At 39.3% G+C, this 12488-nt stretch overlaps 3 protein-coding genes across 4 annotated transcripts; all 3 read right to left on the reverse strand.

Annotated features, from left to right (window-relative positions):
* Positions 1-475: 475 nt before the first annotated feature.
* LOC106306618 (succinate dehydrogenase [ubiquinone] flavoprotein subunit 1, mitochondrial) lies at positions 476-4279 on the reverse strand. 2 transcript variants are annotated; one of them, XM_013743294.1, is made up of 15 exons: positions 4048-4279; positions 3675-3836; positions 3496-3583; positions 3241-3387; positions 2960-3100; positions 2798-2883; positions 2621-2713; positions 2471-2534; positions 2228-2371; positions 1919-2106; positions 1631-1805; positions 1358-1528; positions 1188-1257; positions 970-1090; positions 476-898 (listed from the first exon to the last, which is right to left on the reverse strand). In XM_013743294.1, the coding sequence occupies exons 1-15, from the start codon at positions 4138-4140 to the stop codon at positions 758-760; spliced, it is 1884 nt and encodes a 627-aa protein (XP_013598748.1). In that variant the 5' UTR covers positions 4141-4279; the 3' UTR covers positions 476-757. The 2 variants fall into 2 exon arrangements, with proteins under 2 accessions (XP_013598748.1, XP_013598749.1); XM_013743295.1 differs by having other exon boundaries at positions 3675-3833; positions 4048-4261.
* Positions 4280-4932: 653 nt separating this feature from the next.
* LOC106301713 (ATP-dependent DNA helicase DDM1) lies at positions 4933-8920 on the reverse strand. The gene is made up of 16 exons (XM_013738164.1): positions 8770-8920; positions 8513-8591; positions 8118-8390; positions 7930-8034; positions 7484-7830; positions 7218-7407; positions 6960-7135; positions 6804-6873; positions 6533-6722; positions 6354-6449; positions 6177-6271; positions 5981-6100; positions 5775-5894; positions 5580-5678; positions 5396-5500; positions 4933-5313 (listed from the first exon to the last, which is right to left on the reverse strand). Exons 1-16 carry the CDS (start codon positions 8799-8801, stop codon positions 5086-5088), a joined length of 2325 nt encoding a protein of 774 aa, XP_013593618.1. The 5' UTR covers positions 8802-8920; the 3' UTR covers positions 4933-5085.
* A 2596-nt stretch (positions 8921-11516) lies between these two features.
* Positions 11517-12042, reverse strand: LOC106302922. The gene is made up of 2 exons (XM_013739320.1): positions 11957-12042; positions 11517-11838 (listed from the first exon to the last, which is right to left on the reverse strand). The coding sequence occupies exons 1-2, from the start codon at positions 12040-12042 to the stop codon at positions 11517-11519; spliced, it is 408 nt and encodes a 135-aa protein (XP_013594774.1).
* Positions 12043-12488: the final 446 nt, after the last annotated feature.

Genomic DNA, 12488 nt, shown 5'->3' on the forward strand with positions numbered 1-12488 from the left:
TTTGGCTTTGTTAGACATACATCAAGTTTATATATCTGACTTCATTAATAAAAACCGGGTTTGTAACTTTGTATCAATTTGGTTTACACGGAACGTTCACGTGAGTATTGATCAATTATACATGGTTCTACCCAGTTCTGTACAGAATCGTTTACAAAGTGAAGATTATGTAATTTCCATGTTGTATAATGGGAGCAATATTAATGTTGTCTATGTTATTGTTGCCGATTTTCTTTAATGCTAATAATCAATTTAAGAAATGTATTCATATCACAAAAAAGACAATGAATACTAAAATGTAGGTTTATTAATTACCTCATTGACATTTTATTGTAAATAAGTGATAAATCTTAATAGTATTTCATATTCGTTCTTTCTCTTTTAATAAGACAGAATTTTCTTTTAATAAGATAGAAGTAAATAGTGTTTCAGGAACTTTTTTTTTTTTTTGACAACGTTTCAGGAACTGGTTAAAAGGGAATACAGAACACATTTTAACGGTCTTTTACCATTTTATTACACACACTTTCTGGTGTCAAATGTAAAAAACAAGATGAAGACGACGAAAGCTGTTTTTGTCCTCCAAAACATGAGCTTTCTCTCATCACAAAAATAAATAGCAAAAACTCATTTTTTTGTGTCTATTCTCCTAATCCCCTTTTCTCTTATCCTCCTGGTATTATTATTATTCAGTTGACACAATAAAAATAACAAAGCATATCGCTGCTGCTGCTTGCTTGTTTGTGGGGGAAGGGAATCAGTAGACGCGAGCTTTGGGAGGGAAAGTGTCAATCTCATCGTCGAGAGTGTCCATGTGAACAGGCCTATACTCCAACCTCACTTTCTCGTCTTCCCAATACCCCAATGTATGCTTCATCCATTCTCCATCCTCTCTTTTCTGCACCCACATTCATTATTATCTTCTTTACAGTATATACTAATGTATGAGGAAAAGAAGGGGAATCAAACCGTGAAATCTTCCCGAGCATGTGCTCCTCTGCTTTCCTTTCGTGCTTCCGCTGAATGCATTGTTATTGAAGCGTTTATCAATAGGTTCTCCAGTTCTATTGTCTCTATCAGATCAGAGTTCCTGCATTCATCAGATAAGTTAGTCACAACTAACAAGGAGCTTTTTGTAACATTGATAATTTAATAATCTCGACCCCATGTGTAAAGTATCGTTTTACCATATCAAACTCCGATCTTTAACCTGGACATCCTCGAAACTTTCCCATGCCTTGTCGATCAACTGACAACCTGCAATAAATTATTCCAGGTTAAGATAAAACTGGCGGCTTTTGCAGATGGGAGAGAGCTCTTTAATCCAGGACTAACTAATAAGATTAATGTTTGTTACCTTCTTCCAATGTTTCTTGCGTGCGGAAGACAGCTGCGTTGTTCTGCATAATCCTCTGCATGTTCAATCTGATACTTGATGTAGGAAGCGACCCGCTTGAGTGTCTCAACTTGTTCAGCCATTCTATCGTCTTCTTGCCTGCATTTTCCTCCAGAGGCCTCTGTTTCTCCCCTGCACCCATCGAGGAATAAGGCAAATAAAAAAACATCAGATTAGGCTCTTCTTTATGTACTTATAATACAGTCTCGAGAGATTCTAGAAAAATTGACTAACCTGGTTTGCTTATCTCTGCTACCCTATTCGCACAAGCACGGCCAAACACAACAATGTCGAGGAGAGAATTTGCACCAAGCCTGTTGGCACCGTGAACAGATGCACAAGCTGCCTCCCCAGCAGCCATAAGCCCTGGAACCACTGCATCTGGATCATCTCCTTTGATGGTCACTACCTGCACGACAAAAAAATAAAAATTACTCCTGATCTCTACTGCATCTCATATTTCACTCTACACAAATTTCAGTAAAATTGCTTCAAAAGTTCAACGACTTCTGCTATTCTTACCTCGCCGTGGTAATTTGTTGGGATACCACCCATGTTATAGTGCACAGTAGGCAAGACTGGAATTGGCTCTTTGGTAACATCAACACCAGCGAAGATTGCAGCGGTCTCAGATATTCCAGGAAGCCTTTCTTTTAGAACTTCTGGTGGGAGATGGTTCAAATGGAGATAGATATGATCCTTATGCGGTCCTGGCCATTTTAGCAACGGTTAATCCAAAACGAGTATTAAGACTACAGAGTATCACGAAATCAATTATGGTCCTCAAAGACTCATAATGAGAGTTAGCTGAGAAAGTTGAATCTAGCATACCTACACCACGACCTTCCCTGATTTCCATAGTCATAGATCTAGAGACAACATCTCTTGATGCAAGATCCTTGGCTGTAGGAGCATATCGTTCCATAAAACGTTCTCCTTCACTGTTTCTAAGGATACCACCTTCACCTCGGGATCCTGCAATTGTTTAGTAGAGAAACACCAAAAATAAACATGTCAACCACATTATATCTCTATCGTGTAAGTAAATGGACTATGTGAGGACAAGATGCTAACCTTCAGTGATGAGACATCCGGCTCCGTAAATACCAGTTGGATGGAACTGAACAAACTCCAAGTCCTGCATATGACGTAATCAGACAATAATATTATTAGCATACAGATACGTTTTGCACCATTTATCTCAAAACTAAATAGGTAGCATACCTGGAGTGGAAGACCAGCACGTGCAACCATGGCATTGCCATCTCCTGTGCATGTATGTGCTGAGGTTGCAGAGAAGTATGCTCTGCCGTAACCCTGGAAAAAAAAAGAGGCATCATGTGAGTAAACTTGCACAATTGGAAAAATTCGTAACATGAAAACTACTCAAAACTAGCTCACCCCAGTGGCCAAGATTGTTTGTGCAGAGCGGAAACGGTGCAATGTTCCATCTTCCATGTTTAGTGCAATTACACCCTGGCAAGTGCCTGCAGATCGGATAACAATGTTGCATCAATACTAACGGAAGCAAGAGAAAAAGGAAAATAACTCCCAAACACTTACCATCACTCGCCATGAGCAGATCCAGAGCGAAGTATTCAACAAAGAACTGTGTGTTATGCTTCATAGCTTGTCCATATAAGGTATGCAAGAGAGCATGCCCAGTCCGATCCGCAGCACAAGCACAACGATAGGCCTGACCACCTGACGGTAGAATAAAAAGAAAGCCAACATGAGAAAATCTACTAAAACAATCAAAGTTCCCAAAACAAAGCCAGCAAGAGCACATATGAAAAAATCAAATGAAATGATCAAAAAGGTAGCAAGACGTTAGACAAAGTCACCTTTGCCAAAGTCAAGACTCTGACCACCAAATGCACGCTGGTAAATTTTACCCTCTTCAGTACGAGAAAAGGGCAGGCCGTAATTCTCAAGTTCAATCACTGCTTTTGGTGCCTCTCTACACATATACTGAATGGCATCTTGATCACCTACACAAAGAAAATCAATAAACTGTTCAATGCAGGCACAGCAACTGAACCATATACTAGCAAGAGCAATAAGCTAATACAAAAGAAAAAGAAGAGTTGCAAGATTACCAAGCCAGTCACTTCCTTTGACAGTATCATACATGTGCCATCTCCAGTCATCTTCAGACATGTTTCCCAGTGCAGCATTAATACCACCCTTCACAGTTTCCCCACATCACATTAAAGCTCATCAAATCTCAAAGAAACCAAAACTCCATTACTAATCAGAATGGTAAAACGAAATTAACCTGAGCAGCGACGGTGTGTGAGCGTGTGGGGAAGAGCTTGGTGATGCAAGCGGTGTTAAATCCATGCTCAGATAATCCAATGGCCGCCCTTAGCCCAGCACCACCAGCTCCAACAACCACCGCATCATAGGTGTGATCTACTATCGTGTAATCACCTGTCTGCTGCATGATCAACAACATGGATACGACGAATAAGCCAAAAAAGCAATTCTAACAATACGCAACCCGATCAAATTCAATAATAACACTCAACGGAAAACGGATTCAATGGCGGACGAAACTATTGACTACTGAATAAACCGCTACTCGAGATTCCACGCGTATTTACATAGGATCGAAACGATAAAACTAAGAATCGGAGGAGAGATCTTACGGAACCGGTGGAGAGGAATCTAGAAAAGCGAGATCCAGAGAGTGAGGTCCTTGAGGAAGGAGCACGAAGGCTACGAGAGACGCAGCGCCACATCTTCTTCTTTTTGAATCCACAAGCCGATCAGATTCTATGCAAAATGAAGATGGTGGACGAAATCGTTTCTTTTTTTTGTTTACCTGAGAACTCGCGAGCGGAGTGAGAGAGAGCCACCGAGGTGAGGTGCTGCTTATTAAAGAAAAAATGGAAAACGATGACTTCTTTAAATTCCGTTTATACCCTTACTCTCTCACGATAACTACGCCTAAACCGGTTTGCTTTGGGAACTAAACCAACCCCCAAGGTTAGGCCCTCGCCCTCCTATTGGTCAATTGATAACATGTTTGGTGCCAATTTATTCTTTCTCGCCGTCTCATTTTTTAGATCCAACGATGAAGGGGGTAACTCGATCAAAATGATAGAATATTCAAAATTATCAAATAATTTTGAAATAATAATGGCCCATGTTTTTATTATCTACCAGTAACATACTTATCATTTTATTCCATGCTTCCATAAGTACTTTTTTTTTCTATTTTTATATTAGATTTAGCTTCATAGTATTCGGAAACGTAGAGAAGGATACTAGTCACTCGTGGACGGTTCTAATCCAGAAGTTGGAAACCTTTTGTGAGGAAAAGATTACGTTAGAATAAAAATAATGATTAGTTTAAATGCCAATTCCGTTGTCGTCCAGCGGTTAGGATATCTGGCTTTCACCCAGGAGACCCGGCAACGGAGCTTTTTTTACATTTTTGAGTTTTAGTTACTCAACCGGCATAAACATATCATAAAAATTCCAAGTTTCAAACTTCAACTTAACTAAAAAGTTACTGCCAAATTTCAAAAGGCATAAATAAATAGTCTAATAACACAATATCCGCAATTGTTTTCATCAGATGTTTCCAAGGTTTCAAGTTAAAACTTCCGAGTAGCAGGCAAAAGTAACCGGTTATGTTCCGGAAAAAAAAACACACCGAAGTGGTTTTGCAAAGAGTGGTTCTAACTGTTGAGGGAAGACAGCATCCCTCCAGCTGAGCTAGACGAGACCACTTCCCAACCCGGACCCTTCACTGGAAAAGCTTCCTGTGCTTGAGTCTCGCCAGGTAAGGTAATCATCAGATCACTCCGGTCAAGCACCCTGTCAAGATCCTCCTCGCTTATGTCGGTTTGTATCAGTTTATCTTCAGCATTTTCGTCGTCCTTAAGCAACGCCAGTATGTCATCTTCCTGCGTATTTGTTTGGTTCAAGCTTTTACTAACAGATAAAGGGTATAGTAAAAAAGGATTTGTTTTTTGAGAGAAATTAAACCTCTAACGGTGTTGAAGACTTGGCACGTTCTTGATGAAACTGCCCCTTGCCAATAACCACATGTTCCAGCTTAAGCTTACTGTATGCTCGTTTCAGAACTCGGCCCTGCACAAACGTCATAAACTAGTCTCAATAGACAACAATCTCACTGACCTGAGAGTATAAACCTGATTAATAGTGTTACCTCTATTGACTGAGCCGTCGCAAGCCTGTAAACATGAACAGGTTTTGTCTGACCAATTCTGTGGCATCTGTCCATGGCTTGCAAGTCCATTTGAGGGTTCTGGAGATCAGGTAACCACACAGAGTTAGGGACCAACCGAAAGAGATAAAACCAGAAAAAAAAAATTCCTTAGAAAATGGACTAATTTGATTTTACCCAATCGCTATCGTAGAGGATGCATGTATCTGCAGCAGTAAGATTAATTCCGAGTCCTCCAGCTCTGGTACTGAGAAGAAATATCCTGCAGTTGCTCTTCTCATCATTGAATTCTTGGATCTATTTCATGACAGAGAGACACCTTGTGGTTATTATATGGTCCGAATATTGTTATGATGCAAAAGCAGCATAAGCACATGACAAACCTGTCTTCTCCTTTCTTCTAGTTTCACACTGCCGTCGATTCGGCAAACCTCAAACCCCTTCTCACTGAAGTAGTAATCCATAATGTCCAGTATTTTTGTCCACTGGGAGAAGATAAGGACCTGTTCACCAAAATCAGAGCCGATCACATGGAAAATGAGCTACGCACCAGAGGGCTTGTGAGTTGAAAAAACATACTCTGTGATTTTTGGCAAATAACCGAACAAGCAATCTCTCCAATAAGCGGAATTTACCGCACTGTCCCACAATATCTTCCAAAGGTGGGTAGAGATCTATTAAGAAAAGGAACAATTAAACAGAATGGTACCATATAAAATTTTGAACACATTTGTGGAAAGGCACACTGACACATACATGAGCCATCTAGTTGCCCCACAAGAAGGTCAGGATGGTTGCAGTTCTTTCGAAGTTGAATAGCAAGATTGTTAAGCTTTCCCTTCAAGCCATGACCTGATAATATAACGGATGAACAAAGCAATCCAGAAGAGACATAACTAATTGTAAAAGCATAAAACACACAGAAGGTCAAATACCTCGGACAGTATCATCTCTAATGTGTGCTTCCAAGGTGTGGTTCACAAGATGTTCCTGGAACTTCTTCTGATGGTCCGTCATTGTAGCATAGATGATAATCTCTTTTTTCCGGGGAAGTGAGAGCTCAACATCACATTTCATTCTTCGGAGGATGAAAGGTCGTAGTATATTATGAAGTTTCGCAACCACCTAGCCAAAAAGTTACTCTTCTCATGAGATATATATATACAATCAAAGAAATCTACTGAAATAAACCATAAATGTTCATACTTGAGCTCTTCTTTTCTCTTCTCCTTCTTCCTTAGTTGCTTCATTATTATTCTTTCCAGAAAAATCAAACCTATAAAGTACTCAATTTATCAGCCGGATACTTGAAGAGGAATAAATGTTTAAAAGATGAAGCTACGGATAACAGTAGAAAAGTACCATGATTCAAATTCGTCATGTGATGCAAAGATGTCAGGCAGAATAAAATTCAACAGTGACCAAAGCTCAGACAAATTATTTTGCAGAGGTGTTCCTGTCAGCAGAAGTTTGTTCTCCATATTCAAGTATCTTAGTTCCCTCAGCAGTTTACACTTGTGGTTTTTCAACCTGTGACCCTATAAGATTAAATAAAAAAAAATAAGTTACAAGATGATTCAAACTCATGTGCCTAGGACGCTAGTCAATCTCGAGAATTACCTCATCAATCACAACATATTTCCATGGATAGTGCCGCAGATTCTTTTTAGCATCATTCATAGCAACCTCATAAGAAGTTATGACTATAGGGAACTTCGGACCAACAGTTCTGGGCATGTGCTTCTTCCTGAGCTCATCCCTTTCTTTCTTATCTCCATGGTAAATGATTGCATTAATGGAAGGCGTGAACCTATTCAACAGAGAAAAAATGAAATCAACACGAAACCTTGACATATATATAAACACGAATGGTCAAGAGAGAGTACCTAGCGATCTCATTCATCCAGTTTGAAAGAGTAGAGAGTGGAGCAATTACTAGATACGGACCATCCAACCCATTTCCTTTGAGGTGTGATAGGAAACCAATGGTTTGAATTGTCTTTCCAAGACCCATTTGATCAGCTAAAATTCCATTCAAACCATTTTGCCACAATGATATCAGCCATTTGACACCTTTGAGCTGATAAGACTTTAACTTTCCGCCAGTCAGAAGAGGAACAAGTTCACCCTGCTCTTTCATGACTCTTTCTTCCTCTGTCAGATCTGAGTCAGCAGATTCACGGCCTTCTTTGGATCTTGAAATCATAGCAGCGACAGCTTTCTTAGCCTTCATCTGAATGAAGAATAAAACGTCCAACATTCAAAGTAAGTTGATTTTCTGAACAACACAAAAAATACGAGAGTGGATGGAGTTTATAAAAAAGGAACTAACACTGTCGCCCTGAGGAGCAGCCTTTCTTTTACGTCCACGGCCTTTCTTCTCGGGCTCAGGCTCAGGCTCAGGCTCGGCCTTTTGGGTCTCACCTTCTATCCCATTCTAGCAAAGCACAGGAAGTCAATTAAGCAAAAAAAAAGAACTCTCATTACAAATGTGAATAACCAACAAGAAGAAGATTTTACTTTGGTGATATCCTCCATTTTCTCAAGAAGGAACTCAGAGTAGAGCTGGGTTTGCGTCAAGAGCTCATCAAGTTTAGTAAACTGAGTATCATTCAGATCAGGAGCTTCACCAGAGCCAGCAGCACGTTTAGCAATCTCTTCATCTTCCCGGATTTTGAGAAGCTGCTCTTCTTCCTGAGCCATGGCCTCAGAGATGAGAGACGAATCTCCATTCTTGGCTTGAAGTATCTCTTCCTCTACAGCAACAGTAGCAGTTTTCTCTTCACAGTTTTCCTTCAAAAGTAAACAAAACAAGGCCCAAATCGATACACAAAGTGGAAAAGGTAAAACAAAAAAGCTTCACACTCTTTAAAGAATATAAAAAAATCTCGAAGCCCAAAGAACACAGAACAAACCTCATCGCTGAGAACAGATGTGGGTGAGTCGCCGGAGCCATCTTTCTCCGTTTTGCCGTCGCTGGCCATTTCCGAAGCCCTAAAAATCCGAAAGTGAAATGACGAATCTAAAAAATCAACAGAGATAAACAATGCTATACCACAACAAGCAATCATACACAGATTGGGAAAAAAACCCCAAAAACAAAAACAGCGAGAGGCGTTAGGGATCAGAACATCGCCGGGAAAACAATAGGAGAGGTTTGTGAGAGACTTACGGAGTGTTTTCTGTGGAGCGCAGACTAACCATCGGAGGAGAAGGATATTCCGGTAACGGAAAAAACCACAAGCGGCGGGAGAAACCACCGAGCACTCTCTCAGACGCTTTCCGAGAGCAAATTCAAAACGAGGGTATAAGTGAAAAGACGCACTGTCACATTTTTCGATTTTTCTATTAATTGGAAGTAGCGCCCACTGGCGGGAAGACTGTAATGACACTTTTACCCCCATGTTTCTCTATCACTGATTCACTGTATGCTCATGTGTAGTACAAAGACCCAGACAATGGACCAACGGTTATGGGTATTGTATTACTTTTATTGACACAACTTTATCTAAATTATTACGACGTACAACACAGACAGAGAATCCTGTATATTAATTAGTAAGAGTGCCATTATCCATAGCATTCCTAATGGGTATCTTATAAAAGTGTGTTAAGCACTTTATTTAAGAGACTTTTAATTTTTTGCCTGCAATGCAAGTTGTTTATACTGGGATTTTTTTAAAAAAAATATTAAACATTGTTTTATTTACGATAAATTTTATTTATTATATAAGACATATTAAAAAATAACATTTAAAACATAGAATTTTAAATAAAAACATAAAAACAAAGATTAGTAAAATAATCGAGAATATTTTGAAAAAAATATCCGAGCTCAAGTGTTGTCTTCATCACGTCCAAATTTACGTCATACATGTTCAACCATATCAGCTTTCAGTTGTTCATGCATTTGTCTATCACGAATTCAAGTTCGAACACCCATCGTGTTGGCGATATTTGTAGCGATATCTGTAGAATACATGAGATCGACATGTGAACTTCCGTTGTCTTCTCCTTGTTGGAACTCGGAAACATCAAATTAAGTGTATCCATCTCGTTCGTCTTCTATTATCATATTATGAAGTATGATACATGCTCTCATAATCTTACCAATTTTGACTTTATCCTAAAAAAGTGATGGATTTTTAACGATGGCAAAGCGAGCTTGCAAGACTCCAAAAGCACGTTCGACATCTTTTCGGACAGCTTCTTGAAGTTTAGCAAATAAAACAGCTTTCGGCCCTTGTGGTAGTGAAATAGATTGGATAAACGTTGCCCATTTCGGATAAATACCATCGGTGAGATAGTAAGCCAAATGATACTCTCTTCCATTGACAAAGTAAGTCACTTGCGGAGCTTGACCTTTTATTATGTCGTCAAAAACATGTGAACGATCAAAAACATTGATATCATTTAAGGTAAATGGAGGTCCAAAAAACGCATGCCATATCCAGAGATCATATGAAGCAATCGCCTCTAAAACAATTGTTGGTTTACCCGAACCACGAGAATATTGCCCTTTCCAAGCGGTAGGACAATTCTTCCACTCCCAATGCATACAATTGATGCTTCCTATCATCCCCGGAAATCCACAATGCTCTCCAATATCAAGTAGACGTTGAAGATCAGCCGGTGTTGGTCTTCTTAGGTATTCATCGCCGAACAAATAAATAATTCCTTCCACAAAATTCTCCAAACATGACCGAGTTGTAGTTTCACCGAGCCAGAGATATTCGTCGACTGTACCAGCCACACTACCATATGACAAGACACGAATGGTTGTTGTACACTTTTGGAGTGCTGAGAGACTAAGCCTCCCAAGACCATCTTTCTTTTGGCGACCATCTTTCTTTTGGCGAAAGAAGTCAACTTCGTTGGAGAGTCGATCAACAATGTGCATGAACAATGTCTTGTTCATTCTAAAACATCGTCGGAAATAATTTTCAGGATACGTTGGAGTTTCACTGAAATAATCATTCCATAGACGTACATTGCCTTCTTCACGATGTCTTTCGATATAAGCTCTTTTTTTTCTTTTTTTCCTTCGTTCTTCTTGGTCACCATGAATGGTAAAATTCTCAAAGGTTTGATCAAAATATTGATAAAAAATTTGATCAAATGTATCCTCAAATGATTCCTCTAAAGTGTTTTGAGAAGAAGAAGCCATATTTGTGATCCAAAGAAGAGATAACATGAGATAAATGGTGATCTTGGTTGGTTTGGTGACAAGAGAGAAGACGAGTGAGATAATATGACTTTGATGAAAGGGTGATCTTGGTTGGTTTGGTGACAAGAGAGAAGATGGATTGGTTCTAAAGATGATGGTTTGGTGACAAGAGAGAAGATGAATTGGTTCTAAAGATGATGCTTTGGTGACAAGTCTCGTGAAGAAACTATTAGAAAGAGAGAAGATGAAACGAGTTTGGTGTTGTTTTACAAGAGAGAAATGAGTTTGATGTTGTTTTATAAGAGAGAAATGAGTTTGTTGTTGTTACAAGTCGAGAGAGAAAATTATATAGACAGAAGCATACAAGTCTATGGCATAAAAAGAAGCATACAAGTCCGTGACAAAAGAGACAAGTCCGTGACAATACACTACACTACAAGACATTACCCTACACGATATTCCGACATACACATGAGGCTTCAGTCTTTCTCTCTTCGCATGTGACTACACAAGATCACAAGATACTTCACCCGTGAATGAGACATGAAACAATGACCAAGAACAACAACATATATATTAGACAGCAAGCAGAACGACAAGTAACAAAATAAACAAGTAACAAGAACAGCAAGCAGAACAACATATATTTAAGACAAACTGAGACTTAAACTCACACGACAAGCAGAACAACATAAACTGCAAGTAACAACGAGAACAAGCAACACAAGCAGTAAGACAAACCGAGACTTAAACTAATCAGACATCAACTCATTAATGAGTTTCTTCTTCAAAGCTTCTTCATAATCGGCTAGAGGTCCTTGTTTAGCAATGAGACTGTCAAGAAGCTTCATTTTAGACACCCTTTCTTTCAAACCCAAATCTTGCTTCTTGATAGTCCACATTGTCTGAAACTCACAGAGCTCCTTCCCTTCAACCATTGTCTTCTTGGAACAGGCATTTGCTGCCTTAACATCCGGGGGACAAGTTGTTGCTTCATCATCGTCAGCAGAATCTGCTTCAATTGCTTTAGAGCTTGCTGAATGTGAAACATCCCCACACTTCCTCTTTTTCGAGCTTCCATCATTTTTAGGCGTAGACAGCTCACACCACTTCTGGTCATTACGCAACTCTTTCCAAGCATGCTCAAGGCTGAATTTTTTTTGTGGTTGGTGAAGAAGATTTCGTGGGCTACTTTGAGAACATCATTCTCATTTTGCCCACTGCTTCTCTCTCTGCTCGCAGCTTCATATGCTCCACAGAACTTGCAAACGACGTCATTGATCTTCCACTACAAGAAAACACATGCTTAACGACGAAATTTAACGAGGAAAAACAATCCTCGTAAAATTACGTCGAGTTTACGAGGAATTTACGTGAAAAACTAAAGTCATCGTTATTTAACGAACTGTTTCGTCGTAAAGTGGATGTAACTTTACGAGTATTTTACGAGGAAAAACTATTTCCTCGTAAATACGACGTAAACTTTGCGTGGTATTTACGAGGGAATAGTTTACGTGTATTTAGCGAGGAAATCTTTGAATCCACCAACTTTATAGGTGTTACACGTTTTTTTTGCACACTTAATTAATTTTCGTCGTAAATTCATAGGAAAATCACAACTACCAGATTCGAATTTTCCTATAAATATGGATGTTTGAACATCATTTTAAACACACCAACAACAAAAAACGTGAAAGAAAAAAAAATGGCTGGCTCCGGGGACA

This window comes from Brassica oleracea, chromosome C7 (assembly GCF_000695525.1).
Source record: "Brassica oleracea var. oleracea cultivar TO1000 chromosome C7, BOL, whole genome shotgun sequence".
NCBI lineage: Eukaryota > Viridiplantae > Streptophyta > Magnoliopsida > Brassicales > Brassicaceae > Brassica > Brassica oleracea.

Bases quoted from the DNA above. Each gene is read 5' to 3' on its own strand.
- LOC106306618 (XM_013743294.1), bottom strand. From the start codon at position 4,140: ATGTGGCGCTGCGTCTCTCGTAGCCTTCGTGCTCCTTCCTCAAGGACC. The intron at 2,372-2,470 runs GTTAGCATCTTG...AAACAATTGCAG, and splicing joins CGGATGTCTCATCACTGAAG to GATCCCGAGGTGAAGGTGGT. The intron at 1,258-1,357 runs GTAACAAACATT...AATTTATTGCAG, and splicing joins GCAAGAAACATTGGAAGAAG to GTTGTCAGTTGATCGACAAG.
- LOC106302922 (XM_013739320.1), bottom strand. From the start codon at position 12,042: ATGACGTCGTTTGCAAGTTCTGTGGAGCATATGAAGCTGCGAGCAGAG. The intron at 11,839-11,956 runs GTAGCCCACGAA...AAATGATGGAAG, and splicing joins ATGAGAATGATGTTCTCAAA to CTCGAAAAAGAGGAAGTGTG.
- LOC106301713 (XM_013738164.1), bottom strand. From the start codon at position 8,801: ATGGTTAGTCTGCGCTCCACAGAAAACACTCC. The intron at 8,035-8,117 runs GTAAAATCTTCT...GTGCTTTGCTAG, and splicing joins AAATGGAGGATATCACCAAA to AATGGGATAGAAGGTGAGAC. The intron at 5,895-5,980 runs GTTTGTCATGTG...GTCATGAAATAG, and splicing joins TAGAAGAAAGGAGAAGACAG to ATCCAAGAATTCAATGATGA.